Source organism: Anser anser (genome assembly GCF_964211835.1).
Source record: "Anser anser genome assembly, chromosome: 3".
Classification (NCBI taxonomy): Eukaryota; Metazoa; Chordata; class Aves; order Anseriformes; family Anatidae; genus Anser; species Anser anser.
Window position 1 is genome coordinate 40,820,177 of NC_139722.1, and position 20,998 is coordinate 40,841,174.

A 20,998-nucleotide genomic window follows, 5' to 3' on the forward strand; every position below is an offset into this window, starting at 1 on the left:
GCTATTTCTAGGTCTGTCCTAGAGCAGCTGGAGCAAGAAGTATTTTTTAAGCAGTCTGATCATTATTCCAGCATCTTAACCAATTGACCCGTTCACCTGGTCTGCGATACCTGGTATGATGATCTCAGGGACATCCAGAATGTTGCCAAATGAAGCAGTTTTACGATGGCCTCGTTTAGGCTTGGAATAGGCTGAAAAAATACACATACACAATACACATGCAAAACACTAAAATGGCAACAGCAAAATTATTAAATTTGTAATATTGCATTTTTCATAAACTTTGTTAAACTGTAGTTCATGCAAAAATATTTCATGCAGAATAAACTGCATTGCCTTCCACTCATGCTTACACATAGTAAAGCAACTGTTAAAAAGCAAAAACACAGAACTAGCCATCAATACAACACCATGTAATTAGTTATAGTTAGCAACACAAAAGTCAAACACAGAAAGCAGCATGGCAACAAGAAGGGAAAACCAAATGTAATTATCCAAACAGAGAACAAAATAAATTATTTCAGATCACCTGTATATTCAGAATAAATTCTTGATTGCCTGAACTTATGTAACACTTCCTCTTTAGTGCTGGGCATAAGCTATTTTATAAACAAGATTAAAAGTTGGATACTTCTGTTTCTTTGAATCACCTCCTGTTAAAGCAAACCTAACCTGTTTCTGAAAAAAAATGCTTATTGTTACTACATTGCACAAACATTCCTGCCTTCCGTTATTTTGCCCTTTGAGTGAAGATTTTTTGTTTTGAAAACTGGATACCACTACAAACCTTTTCATTTCTGAATGATGTTCAAGAAACATACTATGCTTTGGAGTAAAATTTGTTTTCTTAATTATTATTCTACTGCTTCAGTAGCTACAGATAAAGTTTCCATTTAGTGAAAAGTCTAAATACAGCTCCCAAAGGCAGAATGTTGCAGCACGTTCATCTAAAACTGAACGTAGAATAGTGGCATGTATTATGTGATTTACTCTAAACACTTAATCTAGCAATAGATGGAACAAGAAAATTAAAAAAATCTTGACTATTTACTCTCAACAACAGCACAATTCTCACCCAGTCACAATTTTTTCCCCAAGTCACAACATATTATTTCTGTCACAGAGTTAACAAGATTAAAAAACAAAGCAAAAAAATCATACAACGCCATTTCAGCTCTTTCTGAAAAAGGTATGGTCAGATGGGTTTGACCCGATTTCTAGTAGTCTACTGCATGAAGTAATTAAAAGAAAAACAAATAAAAAACCCACCCCAAACTCTACTATATTCAATATATTCTTTTGTTTCAAGAAGAAACCTTACAGTCACAATGACAACAACAACAAAAAACTTAAAATATTCTGAAATAATGGTTACTATTCAAAACAATGTACTTAAGGAAGACAAACCAGGAAAATTAAAAACTCACACAAAAGGAAGGCCAGAGTTATCTTCGCTAATGTCAAAACTTTACATTGACTTTAGAGTGTCAGTGACTAAAGTGAGTCCTGACATTTTAAAATAAAAACGCATATTATTATTATCAGGTAAGTACACAGCTGCTGTCTGTGTTAGGAAACCTTTAGGGATATTCAGGGTGAGAAGTGTTGCACAATCATTCAGTCAAAGACTGACAATACAAAAGACAAATCTTGGAATAAGGCTTTAAAATAAGAACATAGAAGTGAAAAGTATATAGGGCAAGATAATATTAACCTATGAGTCTCTTCAGTATTTAATAAAACAAGATCCTGGAATAATCATAATATAATGAACAACAGTAAAATCATTGTTGTGCAAAAGAAATCAGGATATAATGCATATTTCCTTACTCCTTACAGTTCCTTGATTAATTATCAGATTGGTAGAGAAATATTAGATCAACTACATAACTCTGGACTAACCAAAGTAATTTTGTCTGATTATGGTATATAACCACAGATTTAAATAAAGAGTTCCAGATATGAAAAACTTAAAGCTCGCATAGATTAACAAACAATATCCTTGATGAAGAAAACAGACAAGAAAGTGTTTGCCAAGTATACACATTTTTATTAACTCAATCTTTTGGGAAGAACTAAGATTGCTTTCACCATAAAATTAAGTATTTATACTTGCGCATAAATTCTAATTCACTCAAGGACTCAAGGATTTAGATACAACAATTTATAGCTACCTGAAATAAAGCATCTGAAGCTATTTATTACTATTTCTGAAACAAAAGATACCAATGCTTTGTTCATCTGATGAATAAAATGTTTATCTTTTTGAGATATGTCAAAGTGAATTTTAAAAGTTATTTGGGAACATGCTGAACTTTAAACCTACCTCTTCATTTTTAAGTACTAGAGGAATAACCTTGAAGAAAATGTTATTTTAGAAATAATTGTGATGGAACGAGATGGAAAAACATTATTTCAGATGCAAAGGATAAAGCTTGTGCATTTGGAACTAGACTGATATTTAGAAGTCTCACAATGATTTTAGAAAGGTGAAAGTCTAATTCGACAATAGTAATCTCTTCCCTGACCTTATAAGTACCTAATTAAAGTACTCAACCTGTCTGGCAGTTGAATATACAACAGTGAATGAAGTAACTTTCCCCCACAACTAATAAAGGACAATAAAGACTACATGAAAAGTTAAAGTATTTTCATATGGCTAATTTTATTAACCTTCTCTAAGATTGTCTTAAAAAAAATCCTACTTATTTTCTTCTTACCAATTCCTTACTCTGTCTCCCAAACATAATTTTACCTGTGGTAGAAGGTATTCTTGCTTCTATTTCAGACATGTCAGCACTCATCCTTTTCGCTTCTCCTGAGACAAGGGCTGACTGTGGTCGCCCACGAACATCTGACAAGCTCTCCACACTGCTCCCACGAGATGGGGGTAAACTCAAACGGCCAGGTTCACCCTGTTTCAATAGTTACATTTTAAAGAGAAAGAAAAAAATTCTGCAGAAGCCCTTCCATGATATGCTCAGTATGTAGGGTAAAATAATTTCTATAACATAGATATTTTCTATAACAGATTTTAAAAACAAGTCAAAAATTTAGAAAATTTTAGAAAATGTTAAAAACACAAAAGTGTCATTTAAGAACCAAATATCTTGCATCTTGCAACTTTCAAAATAATTAACTTTAGTTGCATTCAAATTGAGGAGAATTAGGACAGTATTGTCACAAGATAATATTGTTTTTTTCCATCCTACTTGAAATAAAATAGTGTTTTCAAAATTCACATAGATGTCACACTAAACTTCTGGTTCTAACTTCAGACAATGATATGCAAATATACATATTTTTTAACCTAATGAATCCCCTTAAATGAACTGTTTTTGGATTTCATAGGAGATACCTTATTAGGGCCTTCCAGTTCATATTTTTGGAATCATTCAGTATTTTTCCATCCCCTTTCATGCTCTTTTCCTGTAAGTAACTGACTCCAATACTGTACTATACTTGAAAGAAAAGACTTTATAGCTTTAAAAGCTTAAAAAGACTAATGCTTTATAGCAGTTGCAACACTTTTGTCCATCTTTGTCCACTTCTATTATGGCTCAAAACTGGAGACGTTTGCTTACCGGCTGCTTGGCTGTATTTTTCATTTGCTGTGCCAATTTTGATTCTAAACGTTTAATAGTGTCATTGGTAGAAGCTCCTTGGAAGTCACCTGGTTCCATGTTAGCATCACTCTTGTTGCTTGTGTTTGTAGAAGTGATGTCCATGAATGAACCTAGAAATCAGTAATAAGGTCAAATTTACATTAAAAATGCTAACGTGCATTTCTTCAAACATTCTCAGCAGCTTAACTTTGCCGTAGAGCAACTCTTTTGAAAGCTTTTAACAAAATGCAAGACTGCAACAGATCCACAAATAATAATAAAGTAAAATGGAGTGGGTGGAGGAAAGAACATACAACTAAGTACTACAATGATATTTGAGGTCAGTCTTTAGCTTGTTCTGAAATTAGAGTAGATGGTAAATTAACAACACAACCAGCAACATCATTCACAACTATTGAAAAGGTCCATCATTTACTACAGAGGAGCACAAATACCTGAAAAATAACAAGCAATATTTCTTTGTAGTGTAAGGTAATAAATCATATCTTAAAATCATGTGCTGAAGGGTGGAGAACACAAGATAAAGTCAGTAAAATGCTATGGCTGAAAAGATTTTGTAATGTAATTTGCAGGTCACTGAGTTGCAAAGTAGCCAATGAAACTTCGTTCAAAATAACAGCAATTTGGAGATGGGAAAAAAAACAAATCAAGCAGCAAAAGGTGAAGACACTTTAGATTACTAACTACTGAAGTGGGAAAACTGTATTCTATAAAATCAGAGGACTGAACAATCTTATTGTCTACTAGCAAAAGGATTTCTCTGGGGCAAGGACTACTTGAAAGCCCAGCTTACATTTTGTTTTGCTCCCCTTTCTAGTGATTTCCTTGTGCTTCATTTAAACTTCTGTACTTACTGCAGCTGAACATAAAACAACTACAAATTTAAACTGTAGAGATCATAACTGAGAGCAGGTACAGCTTTCAAGAACAGTCAAAAATTTAAAGATGTCAGCTCCTACACATTACACATGACTGGAAGTGTCAATTGCTAGCAATCTTCATGGGAACAAAAAGGAGACCTTAAAGTTGGACGTTCTGAGCTAGCTTTTATTATATGCTTGTTTTCCAGTAAGACAACCTGTATGCTTCAGCAAAACTATTTGTCTGAGAACAATATAAATATGATGTCTTAACAAAGTCTTAACAAAAAAATGGATTCCTGCCAACACTTAAGATTTTGGAAAGGTTACCTTTCCTACTTTAATTTCAAAATCAACATAGAAGTGTGCTTTATAATCCATCTGTATCACTTTACGGTGCTTTCTTTTATTTATACAACTGTACCTGTACTAGTGGCAGAGTTGCTTTGGCCTTCATCTGAATACTGGCAAGGATACTGCAGAGGTTCATCAGCTCCTGGAAAGTACTGTGAAAAAAAGCAGTATTTTAATAATAATAAAAAGTGATTAAAATTGCTTTAAAATAATTCAATTAGTAGTTCATGAAATAATTCATAAATATAACAAATCATATATTATACACAATTACAAGTGTTTATATAGAAGTAAATCCAATTATTTTAAGTAATACATTAAAATACATCTATGACTCCTGTTATTAATTTCCACATATTTGTTATAAATGCAATACTATACACCTCCCATAAGGAAAGAAATAACTCTCTTTTTCTTTTACCACAATAATTTTTCTTTTTAATCAAAAAGAGAAGGAGAGAGAAAACATGAGCCTGCCTTTAAAGTGAGTTAAAAGGCATACCTGTTGTAATTCAACTTCCAAACCTAACAGGTTAAGAAATGATTAAGATACTAAAGTAAGTGTTATACCCGCATCAAGTGTGTCATTATTTTAACAATTTCCTCCATGGAAGGTCGTTGTGAGGGATCCTTGGACCAACAACGGGTCATTAAACTCTCAATTGGTTTAGGTAAGTTTTTGATCAGTGGTGGCCGAGTACCTATAATTGAAATTAGAAAAACAACAATTAATTTGTTAAGCAGACTGTAAGAAGACTGACAGTGAATAACCTCTGTCTGATATTTTGCTAAACAAATAGAAGAAAATGTATAGTTAGTTGTAGTCTGATGGAACTGGCCTGTACTTGATTTTTCTGTCTTTCAAACAAAGAACTGACAACAAAAGTTCAATTGTTTGCACCACATACAAGTTACAGGTACATACAAACAAGAAATAAAATGAAACTTTTCCTTCAATAGTGGTTTGAATAAATTCACTGACTGACCAAATACAATGTATTGCAGTGGTAATTAAAATGACACATGAATATATTACAGCTTTCTGACGAGTAAAGCTCTAGTCCAAGCTAGGAAGCGTTTGATTTTTAATGCTGAACTCGCAACAAACAAACAAATAAATAAATAAAGTACTTTTAAGGCTGCTTTTGCTCATAAGAACTTCCTGAAAAATTAGTAAGCATTAATAAGTTTGACAGAAGCATCAATTTTGGATGACTTTTTCCACGGACTCTGCACATTTTCAATTATATACTACACTTGAAGTAAAATATAATCTATTCATCTGGTTTTGGTTCCAATTTCTACCCTTTTTACTTTTCAGCAAGTACAATTAATAGACATCCAGTTGTGTTTAACACATGAGATGTAGCGACATTTTGCAAAGAAAGCAGTCAGTATTTAAAGATATATTAGCCATAGCTTTTCTCCCTTGTTTGTTCATTATTTCATTTGTAATTTTACGTAGCAGGAAATCATAGAATGGCTTTGGTTGGAAGGGACCCTGAAGATCACCTAGTTCCAACCCCCTGCCATGGGCAGGGATATCACCCACTAGATCAGGTTGGCCAAGGCCCCATCCAACCTGGTCTTGAAGACTTCCCGGGATGGGGCATCCACGGCTTCTCTGGGCAACCTGTGCCAGTGCCTCACCACCCTCTGAGCAAACAATTTCCTCCCAACATCTAATCTAAATCTCCCCTCTTTTAGTTTAAAACCATTCCCCCTTGTACTATCACTATCCATGTAAAAAGTCGCTTTCCATCTTTTTTGTAAGCCCCCTTTAAGTACTGAAAGGCTGCAATGAGGTCTCCCTGGAGCCTTTTCTTCTCCAGGCTGAAAATTATTAGGAACATTATTGTCTCAATATTAGGAAAAGGTTCTTCACTGAGAGGGTGGACAGGCACCGGAACAGGCTCCCTAGGTCACGGCACCATGCCTGCTGGAGTTCAAGAAACATTTGGACAATGCTCTCAGACACATAGTCTGATTTTTGGGTGGTCCTGTGCAGAGCTAGTTGGATCCAGTGATCCTTGTGGATCGCTTCCAACTCAGGATATTCTAGGAGCATCCCCAGCTCTCTCAGCCTTTCTTCTTATGAGAGGTACTCCAGCCCTCTGATCATCTTCATGGCCTTCTTCTGGACCCTCTCTAACAGCTCCACGTCCTTCTTGTGCTGGGGGCCCCAGACCTGGACGCGGTACTCCAAGTGAGGCCTCACAAGGGCAGAGCAGAGGGGCACAATCAACTCCCTTCACCTGCTGGCCACTCCTCTGTTGATGCAGCCCAGGATGCAGTTGGCCTTCTGGGCCTCAAGCATGCGCTGCTGGCTCATGTCAATCTTTTTGTCCACCAGAACTCCCAACTCCTTCTCTGCAGGGCTGCTCTGAATGAGTTCTCTTCCCAGTCTGTCCTCATGTCTGGGATTGTCTCGACCCAGATGCAGCACCTTGCACTTGGACTTGTTGAACCTCATTAAGTTCATGTGGGCCCACTTTTCTAGCCTGTCCAGGTTCCTTTGGATGGCATCTCTTCCTTCTGTTGTATCAACTGCACCACTCAGTTTGGTGTCATCTGCAAACTTGCTGAGGGTGCACCTGATCCTGTTGTCTATGTCACTGATCAAAATATTAAACAGTACCTGTCCCAAGACAGACCCCTGAGGGACACCACACTTCAATGCAAACATTGCAGCAGCCAAATAACACAAAAAACAGAACTGATACAAAAGCACCAGTGTCTTAATATTAAATCTTTACGACAAAAGTGCTTGCTTAATGAAATATAAAACTGAAAAACTAATAATTTAAATCTGCACACTTAAGAATGTTTAGCAAATTTATAGGTCAAATATACAACTTCAAATGCAGATAAAAATTTTCAACTCACCATTGTGAACTGCCCACATTATGCGGAAAGCTGGACCACCAATCTCATCAAAAGGTTTCCTACGGGTGATTACCTCCCAGAGAATAATACCCCAACTGAAAACGTCACATTTTTCACTGTAATTGCTACCTGAAAGAAATCAGCAATATAATCTGTCTCTTTTATATAGAGCACACTAAAAATAAGTACAATTTCAGATGAAAAACAGCCCTATATGCTTTTTTTTTTACCTCATATTTGCTTTCCTGAGGAAAAAAAAAAATAAATCTAAAGCTGTTTAGAACTGCTTAAGCTGCTAACTTAAGACTGAAATCATATGACTGATCATTAAGAATGCCTCTCTTGAAATCAGTCCTTTTCACCCCGAAATTATAAAATGTGTCAGTTTTGTTATATAATATCATATGCAATTTGTTAAATTTCAAAGATCTCTTGAATTTAGAACTTAACTGATTATTATAAGTATTGCTGTTGAACTTGCTTCTTCCACATTAGTCATGTCAGCCAATAAAAATATCTGCCATATCCATCGCTCTTAACTAAACATCTTTAGCAGAACCAATGTTACCATATGAACAAATCAGCAGATTCCCCAGTTTTTCACAATCTTATCCTCCCTGTTTATTATTTTTACTTTTTGTCATGTCATTATTTAAATTAAGTTTTGATCACAAGTTGAATATTTCTTAGCTTCCTGTTATAAGTGCAGAAGACATACAGTTCATATAGAATAACAAATAAGAATGTTCATAGGCTACAAAGGAAGACTGTAACCCTACCTCATACAAATAAAACAAATGTGAATGATTAAGGATGTGATAGTACATGCATAAATACAAGTGATAGGGATTTTCTCATGTCTTCAAGCAAGGATCAAAATTGGCATTGAATGGCCAAGAATTTTTGTTGTTGTTGTTAATACATAATCAGAAAGCATCACTGAAACAAATCATTTCATAAGCAGCAGAATTAATGAATTCTAGTCTCCTGTGGATACCTATTTTGTAACACCCAGTTGCAACAGGCTCTACACTACCTATGAGCCATCCTCCTCTGGTCTGCAGACCTCTGACAAACTGTGCAAGGAAAGCAGCATGCTCTCAGATCAGTTCTTGCAGACTGACCAGTCTGGGAATGAAACAGAATGAACAGGCTGCAGCCATGTAACCAGAAGTCCTCTCTAAGCAGCACAACTAATTTGAACTTCTCACAGCTACTGATTTCACAAGACTCACAAGAACTTGGTATCTCTGAAAGCCTTTATACCTGTATCAAAGTAGCTGAAAGTGGCAAATTAATTTAAAAGTTACTGAAGGGGAATAACAACATTAGCTTCATCAGTCAGCTTTTTTTTTTTTCAAAAGGCAGCTGTTAACAATGGCAGTCTTTGTACCTGTGCAGCCACAGCACTTCCATCTACCTATACATTCAACCCTGTCTTAGGCACTCTGTTTTTGCTAGTCATTCTCCCTAGCAATGGCAAGATGGGAGCCCAGCAAGAGCTTTAATACTGCTGTGTGGAGCAAAGCACTAAGGAGCTCACTCCCTCTCTCCTTTGTAGTCAAGACCTCTGCATGGCAAGAAGAAAGGGACAACTTTCAAGCTCCTTGTTGGACAGATCCGAAGATCAGATGAAGTCACTTTTCAGTGGAGACAGCCTTCTAAAGCAGAAAAAAGTTGCTTGGTCCCAATGAAGGAGTGAAGATCCCATGTGGCACACAGTGGGAGACAGACAGCCCACGACAGGGACGTAATGCAATTCTCCTGTTTAAACGCAGAAATTTTATTCTGTGGCTGAGAACTAATTCTGAAGTGATAGTCCAAAACCAGTATCATAGAGAGAGAACAATCTACAGTGTTTCATTACATAACAGAGCCAGGTAGGATAACAGATGCATACCATCATTCCTCAATGTATCCAATTATCCCAAAGCATTTTAAAACAGTTTCTTGTAAAGGGAGTGAAGGGAGTGCAGAGATTGGAGTACTTGCTCTGTTTCACTTTATCCTGATCTAGATGACATTATTTTCATTTAGACTGTTTGATCTGTTATAAGGGTCCAGGTGCCCTAATCCTTAAAACTGGGGGAAAAATCATAATATTAGAGCATTACTTCAATGATCACTGACATCTACAAGAGATACTTCTTGTGCCTTTATATTTCTCATCTAAAACTCAGTACTAAAACAACACTAAAATAATATCAGTGTTTATTTTGCTGATTTCTGATGCAGTAGTATATGCAAACAAGCTTAATGATTTTGACATAATTTTAGTACTGCTTAATCGCTGCCTCAAGAGTAATTTGATATGCTGCAACACAGAAATTACTAGATTCCTTTGTCTTTCCTTTTTACATATACTTGTATGAAGGGTTGTGGCATTATCAGTAAAAGCTTTCAGAAAAAAAAAGTACATAAAGCCAAATGTAAACTGAAGGCTTTTGCTGCCATCCAGCAATAAATCTGCAATACAAGATTTCTTTGTTCTGCCTTGTTGCATTCATATAACGGGAATTAGGATAAGCACTGTAAATCCCTACTACAATGTATTTATTTCAAAATCTGTTTTAGATTATTTTTTTCCACTCAAAAAAATCTAGCTTTAACACTGATAGTGCAGTTGATTACTTATAAAAGAATAAACATCTCTAATGTATATAATTTAATTTAATAATAAACTAGTGTTAAGAGATGAAGCATTTCTAGCTAGAGTTAAAGAAATACTGTATGTTCCCTGATATAAAGTGATATAGTGGAAAATTTTTAGGCACCAAAGTGAAACAGAATCACCTTTAGGTGGGTCCTCTGAGTAACATCAGGAAGAATAAGGTACCTTCAAAACAAAAGCTCCAAAGGTGGTGCTCAGAAGGGAGCACCTTTGAAACCTGCTAACTGTTGACATGTATAATTTGCTGCTTCTCTCTAGAACAAGGACAGTAAAAGAAAAGAAGCCATTTGGATCCACAAATTGGGAAACCACTGCACCAGAGGCACTTGCAAAACGTAGCAAAACAGGACATCTGCTTCCTAAAACAGGAAGATGACACCTCCAGACCCCTCTGCGCTAATCACAATAATTTAAGGTATTGACTGGGTAAAATGTGTTTAATTTGCAATCTAACGATGACTGTATTATTTCTCTAATAATCATAAAACAATTATACCTATCTAATTATCAACTGTCATCTGTCTTCTCCAGCTTAAGAAATAGCTTACTTTCTTACTTAACTAAATTAATTGTTAATAACAAGCATGCAGGCAAGAGGAAGTACATCAAACCTCTAGAGACGAGCAAAACTAGGAAAGAAACATGAAGAAAACCAGACAAGATGTAGTTACAATAAAGTGGAGGGTTGAAAATGAAGGCAATTATGTTCAATTTAGAGACACTAACAGGCAAATTCTAAAGATAAAAGCTGATCAGAATAGGGAATGAAAGTAATGACAGCATATTTAAATGTCAGAAGAGTTTGAAATTACTTATGAATCTCAGAAACAGCACAATCCTGGCGAAACAGCCCTCTGGGTATGTTTTATGTAGTTATAAAATAAGAAACAGCAGCTATCTGAAGGTATCCCTTATATAAGCCTTGGAAATGACACAAACAAAGGCCCCACATATTCACGTGATTAACTATTTAATGGTAACATGATAGTCTGTCTGGTGCTGCTCTTTGAAACTCTGCATAATTATTTGGCAGTATACAATCATAAAGATTTTAAAATAAAAGTTAGACTTCTACCAAGAGTCTTTCAGCTGTTTCAAACTTTAATACGCTGATTGAAATAGAAGTATAAATTAAAAGATGTTCTTATTTCCTATACAAATAAATTAAAAGTTGCATCCCTAGAAAGAATGCATAATAACGACATCATAATTATTGTTACCTTCAAAAACTTCAGGTGCCATCCATGCAGCACTTCCCTTATTGTTGGTCATGTGTGTTTGAATATCACAGGCTGTACCAAAATCACAGATTTTTAGAACTGTCCCCCCAGCTACCAAGAGCAAACTGTCAAGGGAAAAAAAAAAAAATTGTAGGATGAAATAGTCTGGTAATAAAACACTGAATTTTTATCCCGATGGCTATCATTCTAATACAGTTGAATATCTAAGGCTGTGCTTCTCAATGCTCTCGTTTTATAATTTGAGAAATAAGTAAAGTCACTTGTGCCTAATCTGAGCATACAAAATAGTTTTTAAATAACCAAATACACATTGTAATTTATTCATATTTCTATATGCTAGATTTTAAATATATATCTTTAGGCATAGCAATCCACTAAGCATACATTGACAAAATTAATCTTTCAGATGCCAGAGAGTAAAAAACAAGTACTTTAACAATTTTGGCATAAGAATGATGACCAAGACTCCCATTAATATCAGTCAATGTAGTTATTTAAATGAAAGAACTTGAAGCTACATTTTAACAGCTCTTTAAATCAAAAGTGGGTATACAGGACAGAATTCAAGATTCAAAGTGTGACTTCACATTACGGTTTTATCTGGTAAAACTGCTGGCTACTACCAAAAGTGATTCTGCAAATCTCTGTTTCCACTGAACCTGTAGAACCAGATCTGAAGCTGTCAGATGAATCAGATCAAAAAACTGACTGGATAGAAATCTATTCATTTTTGTTTTGGTGGAAAATGTTGAGAGATTCTGGCTAGGGGTAGTGAAATGGGCTGGAGGACGGGGATAGAGAAGGATGATCACGACAGATTATGTATGATGATATCAGATTAAATACAATATTAAAATCAACCAATCAAGCAATCCCCCACCTAATGTTCTCTTAGTGAACAGCACAACCCACTGTAAAACTGTGACATTTTAAATGACTTTGAATAGGAGACCTGTCCCTATCAAAATCCTCTTCTTTGAGGAAAGGCAGGAGCAGGATGTTTTTCCAGTTTCAGTTTAACTGAAAGCAAGTGATTAGTTTGTTTCCTGAACCATGCACCATCCCTCTGTAACTGCAGTTTCAAAGGCACAGCCTTCATTTAGAATACAGTACATCCAATACATTTAGTATCAATTAAAGGCATTTGTGTCATATACAATGAGATTATCAGAAATGATTTTCTACTCAAATTTTAAGAAAAAAAAAAGAAATATAAGCCATAAACCTACTTTGGTGGTTTCAGGTCTCTGTGAATTAGAGCCTTTGGTTTCATACTGTGGAGATACGCCACTCCCTGGGAACACTGTAAACACCAACTCATTGCATGTGCAGCAGTATAATGAGGCAGAGGTTCAGCACCATGTAGCACTGCAAAACAAAGGCACAAACTAAAAAGAACTTTATTGCATATTACAACAGATACAATAGGGTTAACAACATACCAATCAGAAAGCTGTATGGCATCTAAGTAATTAACAATATTTCATCACTGAAGCTTTAACAGCTTGCAAAAGGATATTTTAATTTATGGAAATGTCAAAATAATGTCTAAGTTTTAGTATGTCTTTCATAATATTTTATGTTAGAATTCTAACACCCAGTAACAATATTTTACTTTTTACTTGGGCAGTTAATGCTAGCACAAGGGTAATGGCTTTAAACTAAGAGAGAGGAGATTTATATTAGATGTTGGGAGGAAATTCTTCACTCAGAAGGTGGGAAGGCACTGGAACAGGTTGCCCAGAGAACCTGCGGATGTCCCAGCTCTGCAGGTGTTCAAGGCCTGGCTGGATGGGGCCCTGGACAGCCTGATCTGGTGGAAGGTGTCCCTGCCCACAGCAGGGGGGTAGGAACTTGACTAGTATCTTCATGGTCCCTCCCAACCCAAGCCATTCAATGATTCTATGAATATGAAAGATGTTGCCTGTTCTGGGCTATCCCTGCTAAAATCTATGTTAAACAACTACATAGGGAATTTACAAGGGAGAATCCTTTTCAGATGAAGTTTCCCAATGGAAAACCTTCAATGACTCGTACAAACAATAACAAACTGTTATCAAAAACACACTGACAGACTGAAAAGTAGTTTTTAGAAGCACGTTTTCCCTTTAAAAATCTGTTAAGACATATGTATGAAACAACTTTATATTCTAGGTAATATTTTCACTAACACCAGTACTTCAGCTCCAGTAAGACATCATATTGAAATGATACTCACCATTGTACAGAGAACCTCCTTCAGCATACTCCATAACAAGACACACCTTTGCGAAGAGGGGACAAAAAATAGGGATGTTTAAATATAGGGGCAGAAAACAGATTTTATAACTTAAAGGAAAGCTTTTTTTTTCTTTTAAAAAAAAAAAAAGCAATGTGTCCACGCCTAAGGTAATGGAAAATTTATCTGTGACGTAGTCAGGGTTAATGGTAGACATTTGCGTATAAGAAACAGAAATTACCTTTATACTTAGCGCATTCTCGTTTCCTAACTTACAGTGGAAACTTTCTCCCTCCTGCTCCCATCCTGAAAATCAAATGCTGTCTTCAAAGTGTAATTCATTTGCCTTTACTATTTTTTTAGAGTGGCTTTCAACAGTTTTAAATATCACATCAAAATAATTAGCTAGTTCTAAGAAAAAAAAAGATGTATCCTTATTTTAACCAATTATACATTCCACACTAGAATTAGTTATGCATATATCTGTCCTGTCACAGTATTTGCTCTTCTGCTTTCATAATTTGAGGGACTGTTTGCAGCTGTGGCATAAAGAGAGCAAATCCTGAAAACTGCATATATTAGAACAGGAACTGATTTACATGCTACGATTCATGTGTTGCTAATAAATTTTAGTTTTGCATTGCTGATTTGCAATTAATAGAACTGTAGTTCTGAATGACACTATGTATGTAAGATACCAGATGCCATTTTTACAAATTGAAATATAACCACTGTTTAGAAAGAGTTTTTGGGGTTTTCTTGAAATAATTTATTTCTCGTAAGAGGACGGGAGGAGACACGAACCTGAAAATATCAACCAACCTACAGATCTGTCTCTATATCTGTGTCAATAAGCATTATCGTGGCTTAAACATATCAAATATATACAAAACACCCTCTTTGTATATAAATTTCATTTTGTGCATTGCTGCTTGCATATGGTAAGCTAGTCACCCTTTGTCTTACTGACAAAGCTATAACTTACTGGGTTTAGACAGGCTCCATATAACTTGACAATATTGGGATGGTTTACTCGTGACAGTTGTCGAAGCTGCAATACAAATCACACGTCATTTCAAACCATGGGAAAAAAAAGCTAACATTATATTCACATCTATAATTCATACACAACAACAGCAATTATAGTTTTATTTGTCTGCATAACCCTTGATAGCGATTTGAGAAATTACAAGACTAATGCCTCTGCTTGCATTTTAATTTATATAATTAGATTTGTGTCTAACTGGAACTGAATTCAAAAGAAATGTTAGAGAAATTAAATTTAATGATTTTTTTTTTCATGGTGTAGTAAGATCACTCAAATCATACGCACTCTAACTCTGGCTTTTTAAAGGTTTTGTGCTCTTCCTGGAGTCCCCAGTGTTGGAATCCAGACTGTCTGACCTCATAAACAATCTGAACCATAATGGCTTTATTCATAATAAAGGAAGCTACTGTTCTGGGAAAAAAAAAAAAGTGTAAAAAGCCACAAGCCTATAAAATATGCCATCGGGTTTAATATTAATGTGACAGTTTCCAAGAGCTTACTGCTGCTTGTACTAATTGATGGTGTTAAGCATGCCTGCTACAGAGACAAGACTATTTTGCACTGAATTCTTCTTTGCCCTAGACAGAAGAAAAAGCAGAAGGATTTTTTTTCCCCTTTACACAGACTTCTGAGGCAGCTTATGTTGTTTGTAGTCCACTCTAGGGAGCTAATGTTACTTTTTCTGTGCACTTCAGAAGTTCTAATAGAACTGAATGAAGCATTACATCTTAATCTTGCACTGTGTAGGGCTTCCTAAAACCCAATAATTATTAAAATATTTCTGTGATTCTCAGATCTCTTTCCAACACAAAAATGCTGAGAAAGCGATCTGATCTACTTGGTACTAAAGCAGCCAGATTAGTAACATTAAAAACATACAATAGTAATGAAGAGCATTTTTATGTAGGTAGGCCTATTACAAATATGCTTCCTTTACCCCTTAAAAGTTACATTTTTAATACATTTGTATACCTTGAACATCCTAGATTCTTACTAAGCAGCATAACACAATACACCTCATTTAAATTAGATAGCATTTAATTCTAACACATACTATGTATGGAAGTTTATCAGTGTATCTGAAGTGCTCAAGATCTTTCTAAAGAAGTAGACATTGAATATAAAAGTGATTTGCCCTTAAATGAGTGACACTCATTAATAACCTTACACTTAAAATAACAGAATTATTTAAACCGCTGAATATTTAAACATTTTTTTGAGTATGGACCTGAACTCTAGAAGCTCTAGCACCTGGAAGCATTAATCGGCTCCATGACTCTGCTGGGTATTTTGTCTGTGTCCCAACTCCACACTGGGACAGAAACCAGAAATTGGTGTTTTCCCCACTCCTTTTCCCCCTTATCTTCCAGGTTTTATGGGAGTGAACTAAAGGAGCAGCAGCACGCTCTGACAGGAGTCCTTTTCTGTATGACCTGGAGTCCAGGACTGTGCTGGGTACCACTGACCACATTTACTTTGCAATACAGACACAGTTTTAAATATTCTAAATGTCCCCATGAATTTGACACAAAAAGAAAACAAGCTTTGCAAAAAACTGTGTTTACCAAACTTACTGTACCTCTACAATGAAGGCCTTTCTTTCAGATTCACTTTCTATTTGTTTAATGGCTACATCTTTAGCTCGCCATTTTGCCTTGCAGACCACACCAAAGGCTCCTCTTCCAACAACCTAGAATAACATAACATGAAATACTTAAGTTAAAACTCGGTATGGTTTCATTTTCTGACCAGAACTTCACAAATAGAAAATAAATTTAACTTGGAAAACTGAAGACACGCAAAATTGAGTTTTACAGCAGCAATTTAATATTATGCAGTTAAAGCATAACTCGTGCATACCTAAGCTTCCTCCAGAGATCTTTTACAGAAGAAATTCAATAACAGTATTCCAGAAAACCTTGATCTTATTTATTTCAAACAAGATCTGCTCAGAAGAAAATTAGGGGAATGATGGCAAATTTGTTTTTACAGATTTGACCAGTGAAATCGTATTTTTACTTGCTCAATTATTTTTATGCTTGTGAGTAATATAGGAAGTCAAACTTCCGAAATGGAAGTGCATTGCCAAACAACTGTATGGAACTATGCTAAAGTCTGGGTGAGGTGTTCAGTTATCTTCCCACTTTCGCACAGGTGCCTGAATAGTGTGAGAACAGGAAATTTTTCCTGAGTCCTGAAAGCAAGCACAGTATCTGCATAACTATGCTTTCTCCATTTTTGTTGATCCCTGCTTTCTCCTGTGTTCGGAGTTCACATTGCCTAAAGATATACAAAGCAAGACAGGAGCCCTAAGTCTTCACTGTAACTTCACAGAAGCAGTAGTAGCAGCTTCTACATACTATATTATTCAAGAATCCTTTAAAAACAAAAACATCTGTTGTGAAGAAGGTTATCATTTTTACCAGTTCTTTGAAACTCAGCATGAGAATGAAAGCAGGATATAGAAAAATGTCCTCTGTGAGGTTACTTTCAGTTATGGGCAAATTATAAAGTACTATAAATTGAAATTTCACTTTCCAGCAAACCAGCAACATATAGAAACAACAAAACATCCATATGTAAATTTAAAGTTGAAACCAGACCATCACCAACAGTGACTCTAGCTGCTACAGGAAAGCACAGACAAGCTAGTAGTTACATATACCTGAAAGAGAAAGGAAGGGAGGCTAAGGGGAGAACATGTAAGGCACAGAACGGCATAAAAGAAGCTAAGGGACGGGAGCTCCTCCAAGTCCAAAGGAATGCAAGGTGGAGCAGATGGGAAGGTTAAGGAAAGAAGAAAGGGACAATGGGCTTGGTATGTCGGTCTCTAATTCTGTATTTGGCGGTAGCAGCCTTCCTTTGCTGATGGCTTTAACAGCATTCTGTGCTCATGTTACTAGCCCTTAATTTTCAAGTATCTGCACACATCTAGAGAAACAAGGCAGACACTTCTAATCCAATGAATGCTTTTTTGGAGGATGAAGGAGAAGAGAAGTGAAAGGGAGTGGGCAGAGAAACCAGAGGGTGGAGTGGAAGCATTTACAAATGAGATTATAACAACAGTTTATTACTGCAGTTTAATTTTACTGTCTTCCTGAAATGGGTAACGCGCACACAAAATTATTTTGGATCGAGAAAAACACACTTCCCAATATTATCTTCACTAGAGTCTCTTTTCATTTATTACATTACCCAACCAAAGAGGGAAGAGATCTTTTGGAAACAATAGCAAAAGGAATATTCAAAATTAAAATATAGAGATGCCACATAATTAAAGGACCCACAAAACGTTCAAACATGGTATTGCATCCACATTATAAACATCACAATGATTCTTACAGACTTGGTAGTGAATTCACTCCTTAACCGGATGGTTTCTTACAAAAAAATGGAGTTTGGAGTTCAGTGAGTAACTGCACATTGCCAGTGCTGAAACAATGCAAAGATAGTACCTGCCAGGCTCTGTGTCACAGCGACCTATTGTGCACATAAACCATGCTCTGGTGAGGTGTGTGCTACATGCTTTCATACCAAATAAACAGAGGCTGAGTTCTCCTGAGAACAGGGGTGGATAAAGCTGCAGGTACATAGATCAAGACCTGCTACAATTTCATGCTTAAAATCAGAAAGTCTACAAGCAAAGGCCCAATGTGAAGAAAAAAAAAAATAAGCAAGATTTTTGCATTAAGAAAGATGAAAGGGGAAGTACCCAAGATCTTTTTGAAAGGTCATGCACAGCTATAAGAGCCAGCTGCCCATGAACGGTGATCAATGACATTTTCCTTTTCTGGTTTCCTTAATACACACAAAGAAATATTTTCTGTTCCACATTACAGCGCACACTTTGCCTTCCAGGATGCCCTGGCTTCTCGCCCTTACCCACCACAACAGTGGCTCACAGACCAAGCCTACCACAAGACAGCCACAGCAGATCCACAATGTGCCAAGTTCTGCTCCACACAAAAGGGACCTGTTGCTTGTACCCACTTTCTCCAGCTAGCGCAGGGCCACGACTCTTCTCTTGATGCAACAGACACCAACTCTTTTCTTGCAGTCCACAAGCAAGTTTGGAAATTCAGAGCCATATGAATGACAACTACATAGGTACAAATGGGAAACGGTGAACCACCTGAAGACCGAAAAGTACCAAAGTCTCTCTTGATATCTCCTCTTCTCACTTAGACCACATTTTGAATAAAAATGTCCAAATTCTCAGTGTTGGCAGGCCCCTACCTTCTTCTACCAGCATAAGAGAGCTGTCTATTACCGTGCCTCTAGCCACCCCTCACAATGCACAACCAGACTTAGAGTTTACAGAAAATCTCAATCTGTGGGTGCACTCTAAGTCTGCACTTTGCAGAAGTGCTGATTTACTATGCATGTAGAAAGAACCTACTGTGCAAGCACGTTTACCTTAGCAGCCTCCTTACATCCCCGAAACGCTAAGGAAATACCATTAAATAGAGAAGGATGCCACGGAGCAACTCATGCGGGATGAGCTGCACTGGCAGCAGCGATTCAGTTCCAGGTCTGCTGCTCCTCTACAACACAAAGAAACCCAAACTGATCAAGTAACTGGGAAGAACTTTCCTCCTGGCCTAGGGGAAGGGAATTGTGCATATAACGATTTGTCTTAGCAGAAGACAATTGACCTTGTGGTGGAAGGCTGAGTGAGGCTCCTTTTCTAAACGTACTCACACCCTTCATGCCTTTTGACTATGGCTCTGCTCCATTTAATCCAGTAACATGAGAGAAAACAAACAAACAACAGTTTATCATAAATCAGGTTTACTTTGGGGGACACTAGTTATATCTTTCCTTGCTGAAACGACTTGTATGTGTACATATCTACAAATATATTATGTATATATTACAGTTTCAATTTTGCTATTGCATTTGTGTAATATAAACGATATGCATATTAAATACATTTTTTTCATGAAGCGTATAAAGATAAAATTATATATATAACAAGGAAAAAAAGCCTAAGTATCTCTTGCATTTCATTTCACACTGTCAAAATCAGCACATAAGCCAATGCAACTGCATACTGTGCCCCAGAGATAAATCCATGACTTTTTGGTTTTACACCAAGAATCCATTAGTAAATACTAAGAATTAGATGCACTTCAGGAAGTACTGCCAAAGACTGTTTAAAAAAAAAAACAAAAAAGTTTACCAAGCAATCTAAATCTTAATTACATAATGGAAGGCTGTGAGAGATCATCAGATACATAAATTTTATGGCTGGTGAAAAGAGTTTGATAAATGACTATGCAGCCAAGGTTCCATACCAATTTATCTGTGGCTTGTGCCTGCTTGTGCAGAGGCTTGAACTTGAGGGGAGAACATGAACAAAACAAATATTTACCTGGGAGACAGGGAAAACAGAGAAGATTCAATTCTACATTAAAGCAGCTCAGCCTCCAGCACAACATATGAAGGAGCAACCGTCAGGAGGAATGATGGATTGGATACAACCTTAAAGTTGTATACCAAGTACGTATGGTATCCCCCTGTGTATTTCCTACTTAATCTGGAAAAAGTATCCTATTCATTGCAAAAAAACATTCTTTATAATCAACACAATGGATCTAGTGGTGGAATCCACTTCCATTTCATTTTCTTCCTTCTCAGTTTTTGCCAAACTTATTCTTTAAAGGAGCAAGTTTGGAATTTGTCAGAACAGTTTAACAAATGAACTAAGTAAAGTTTCCTTCAACACCGTGTACTGGAACTAAGTAACTTAATAGCACAGAAGGGAAGCGCTGCCTGAACTTTAGTTTCTTCATGCTCATTCCTTCTTGTCCCCTGCTATTGGTGCCACACCATATGTTTGGGCAGTAGCGCATATTCTGAATTATATGAAGCACAGTTAATGGAATTATTGACACAACAAATCAATAAACAGCAGTTGATCTGTAGCACTGTGTATGTTTGGAAAATGATCTAAAAATAAACACATTCTTTTGGTAAAAGGCCTTGGCCCTTTAAATATCTTATAAGAAGAAAAGGGAAATACAGGGCAGATGACAGGTTTAGAAATGGATAACACTGGTGCTTCTGCTACCCCACATAATAGAACTTGTCA

General features: G+C 36.3%; 1 protein-coding gene across 4 annotated transcripts in view; it reads right to left on the reverse strand.

Moving 5' to 3' along the window:
• MAP3K7 (mitogen-activated protein kinase kinase kinase 7) overlaps positions 1-20,998 on the reverse strand; it is a 51,253-nt gene that overhangs the window by 22,588 nt on the left and 7,667 nt on the right. For 2 of the 4 annotated variants that reach the window (XM_083831367.1, XM_083831366.1), the window contains exons 2-12: positions 16,484-16,594; positions 14,842-14,907; positions 13,857-13,902; positions 12,868-13,006; positions 11,618-11,742; positions 7,727-7,855; positions 5,411-5,541; positions 4,911-4,992; positions 3,585-3,736; positions 2,756-2,915; positions 111-191 (exon numbers count right to left, since the gene is read on the reverse strand). In XM_083831367.1, coding sequence (XP_083687493.1) covers positions 111-191; positions 2,756-2,915; positions 3,585-3,736; positions 4,911-4,992; positions 5,411-5,541; positions 7,727-7,855; positions 11,618-11,742; positions 12,868-13,006; positions 13,857-13,902; positions 14,842-14,907; positions 16,484-16,594 — 1,222 coding nt within the window. The remainder of the gene's footprint in view (positions 1-110; positions 192-2,755; positions 2,916-3,584; positions 3,737-4,910; positions 4,993-5,410; positions 5,542-7,726; positions 7,856-11,617; positions 11,743-12,867; positions 13,007-13,856; positions 13,903-14,841; positions 14,908-16,483; positions 16,595-20,998) is intronic. The other 2 variants (XM_083831368.1, XM_083831369.1) reach the window with 1 other exon arrangement.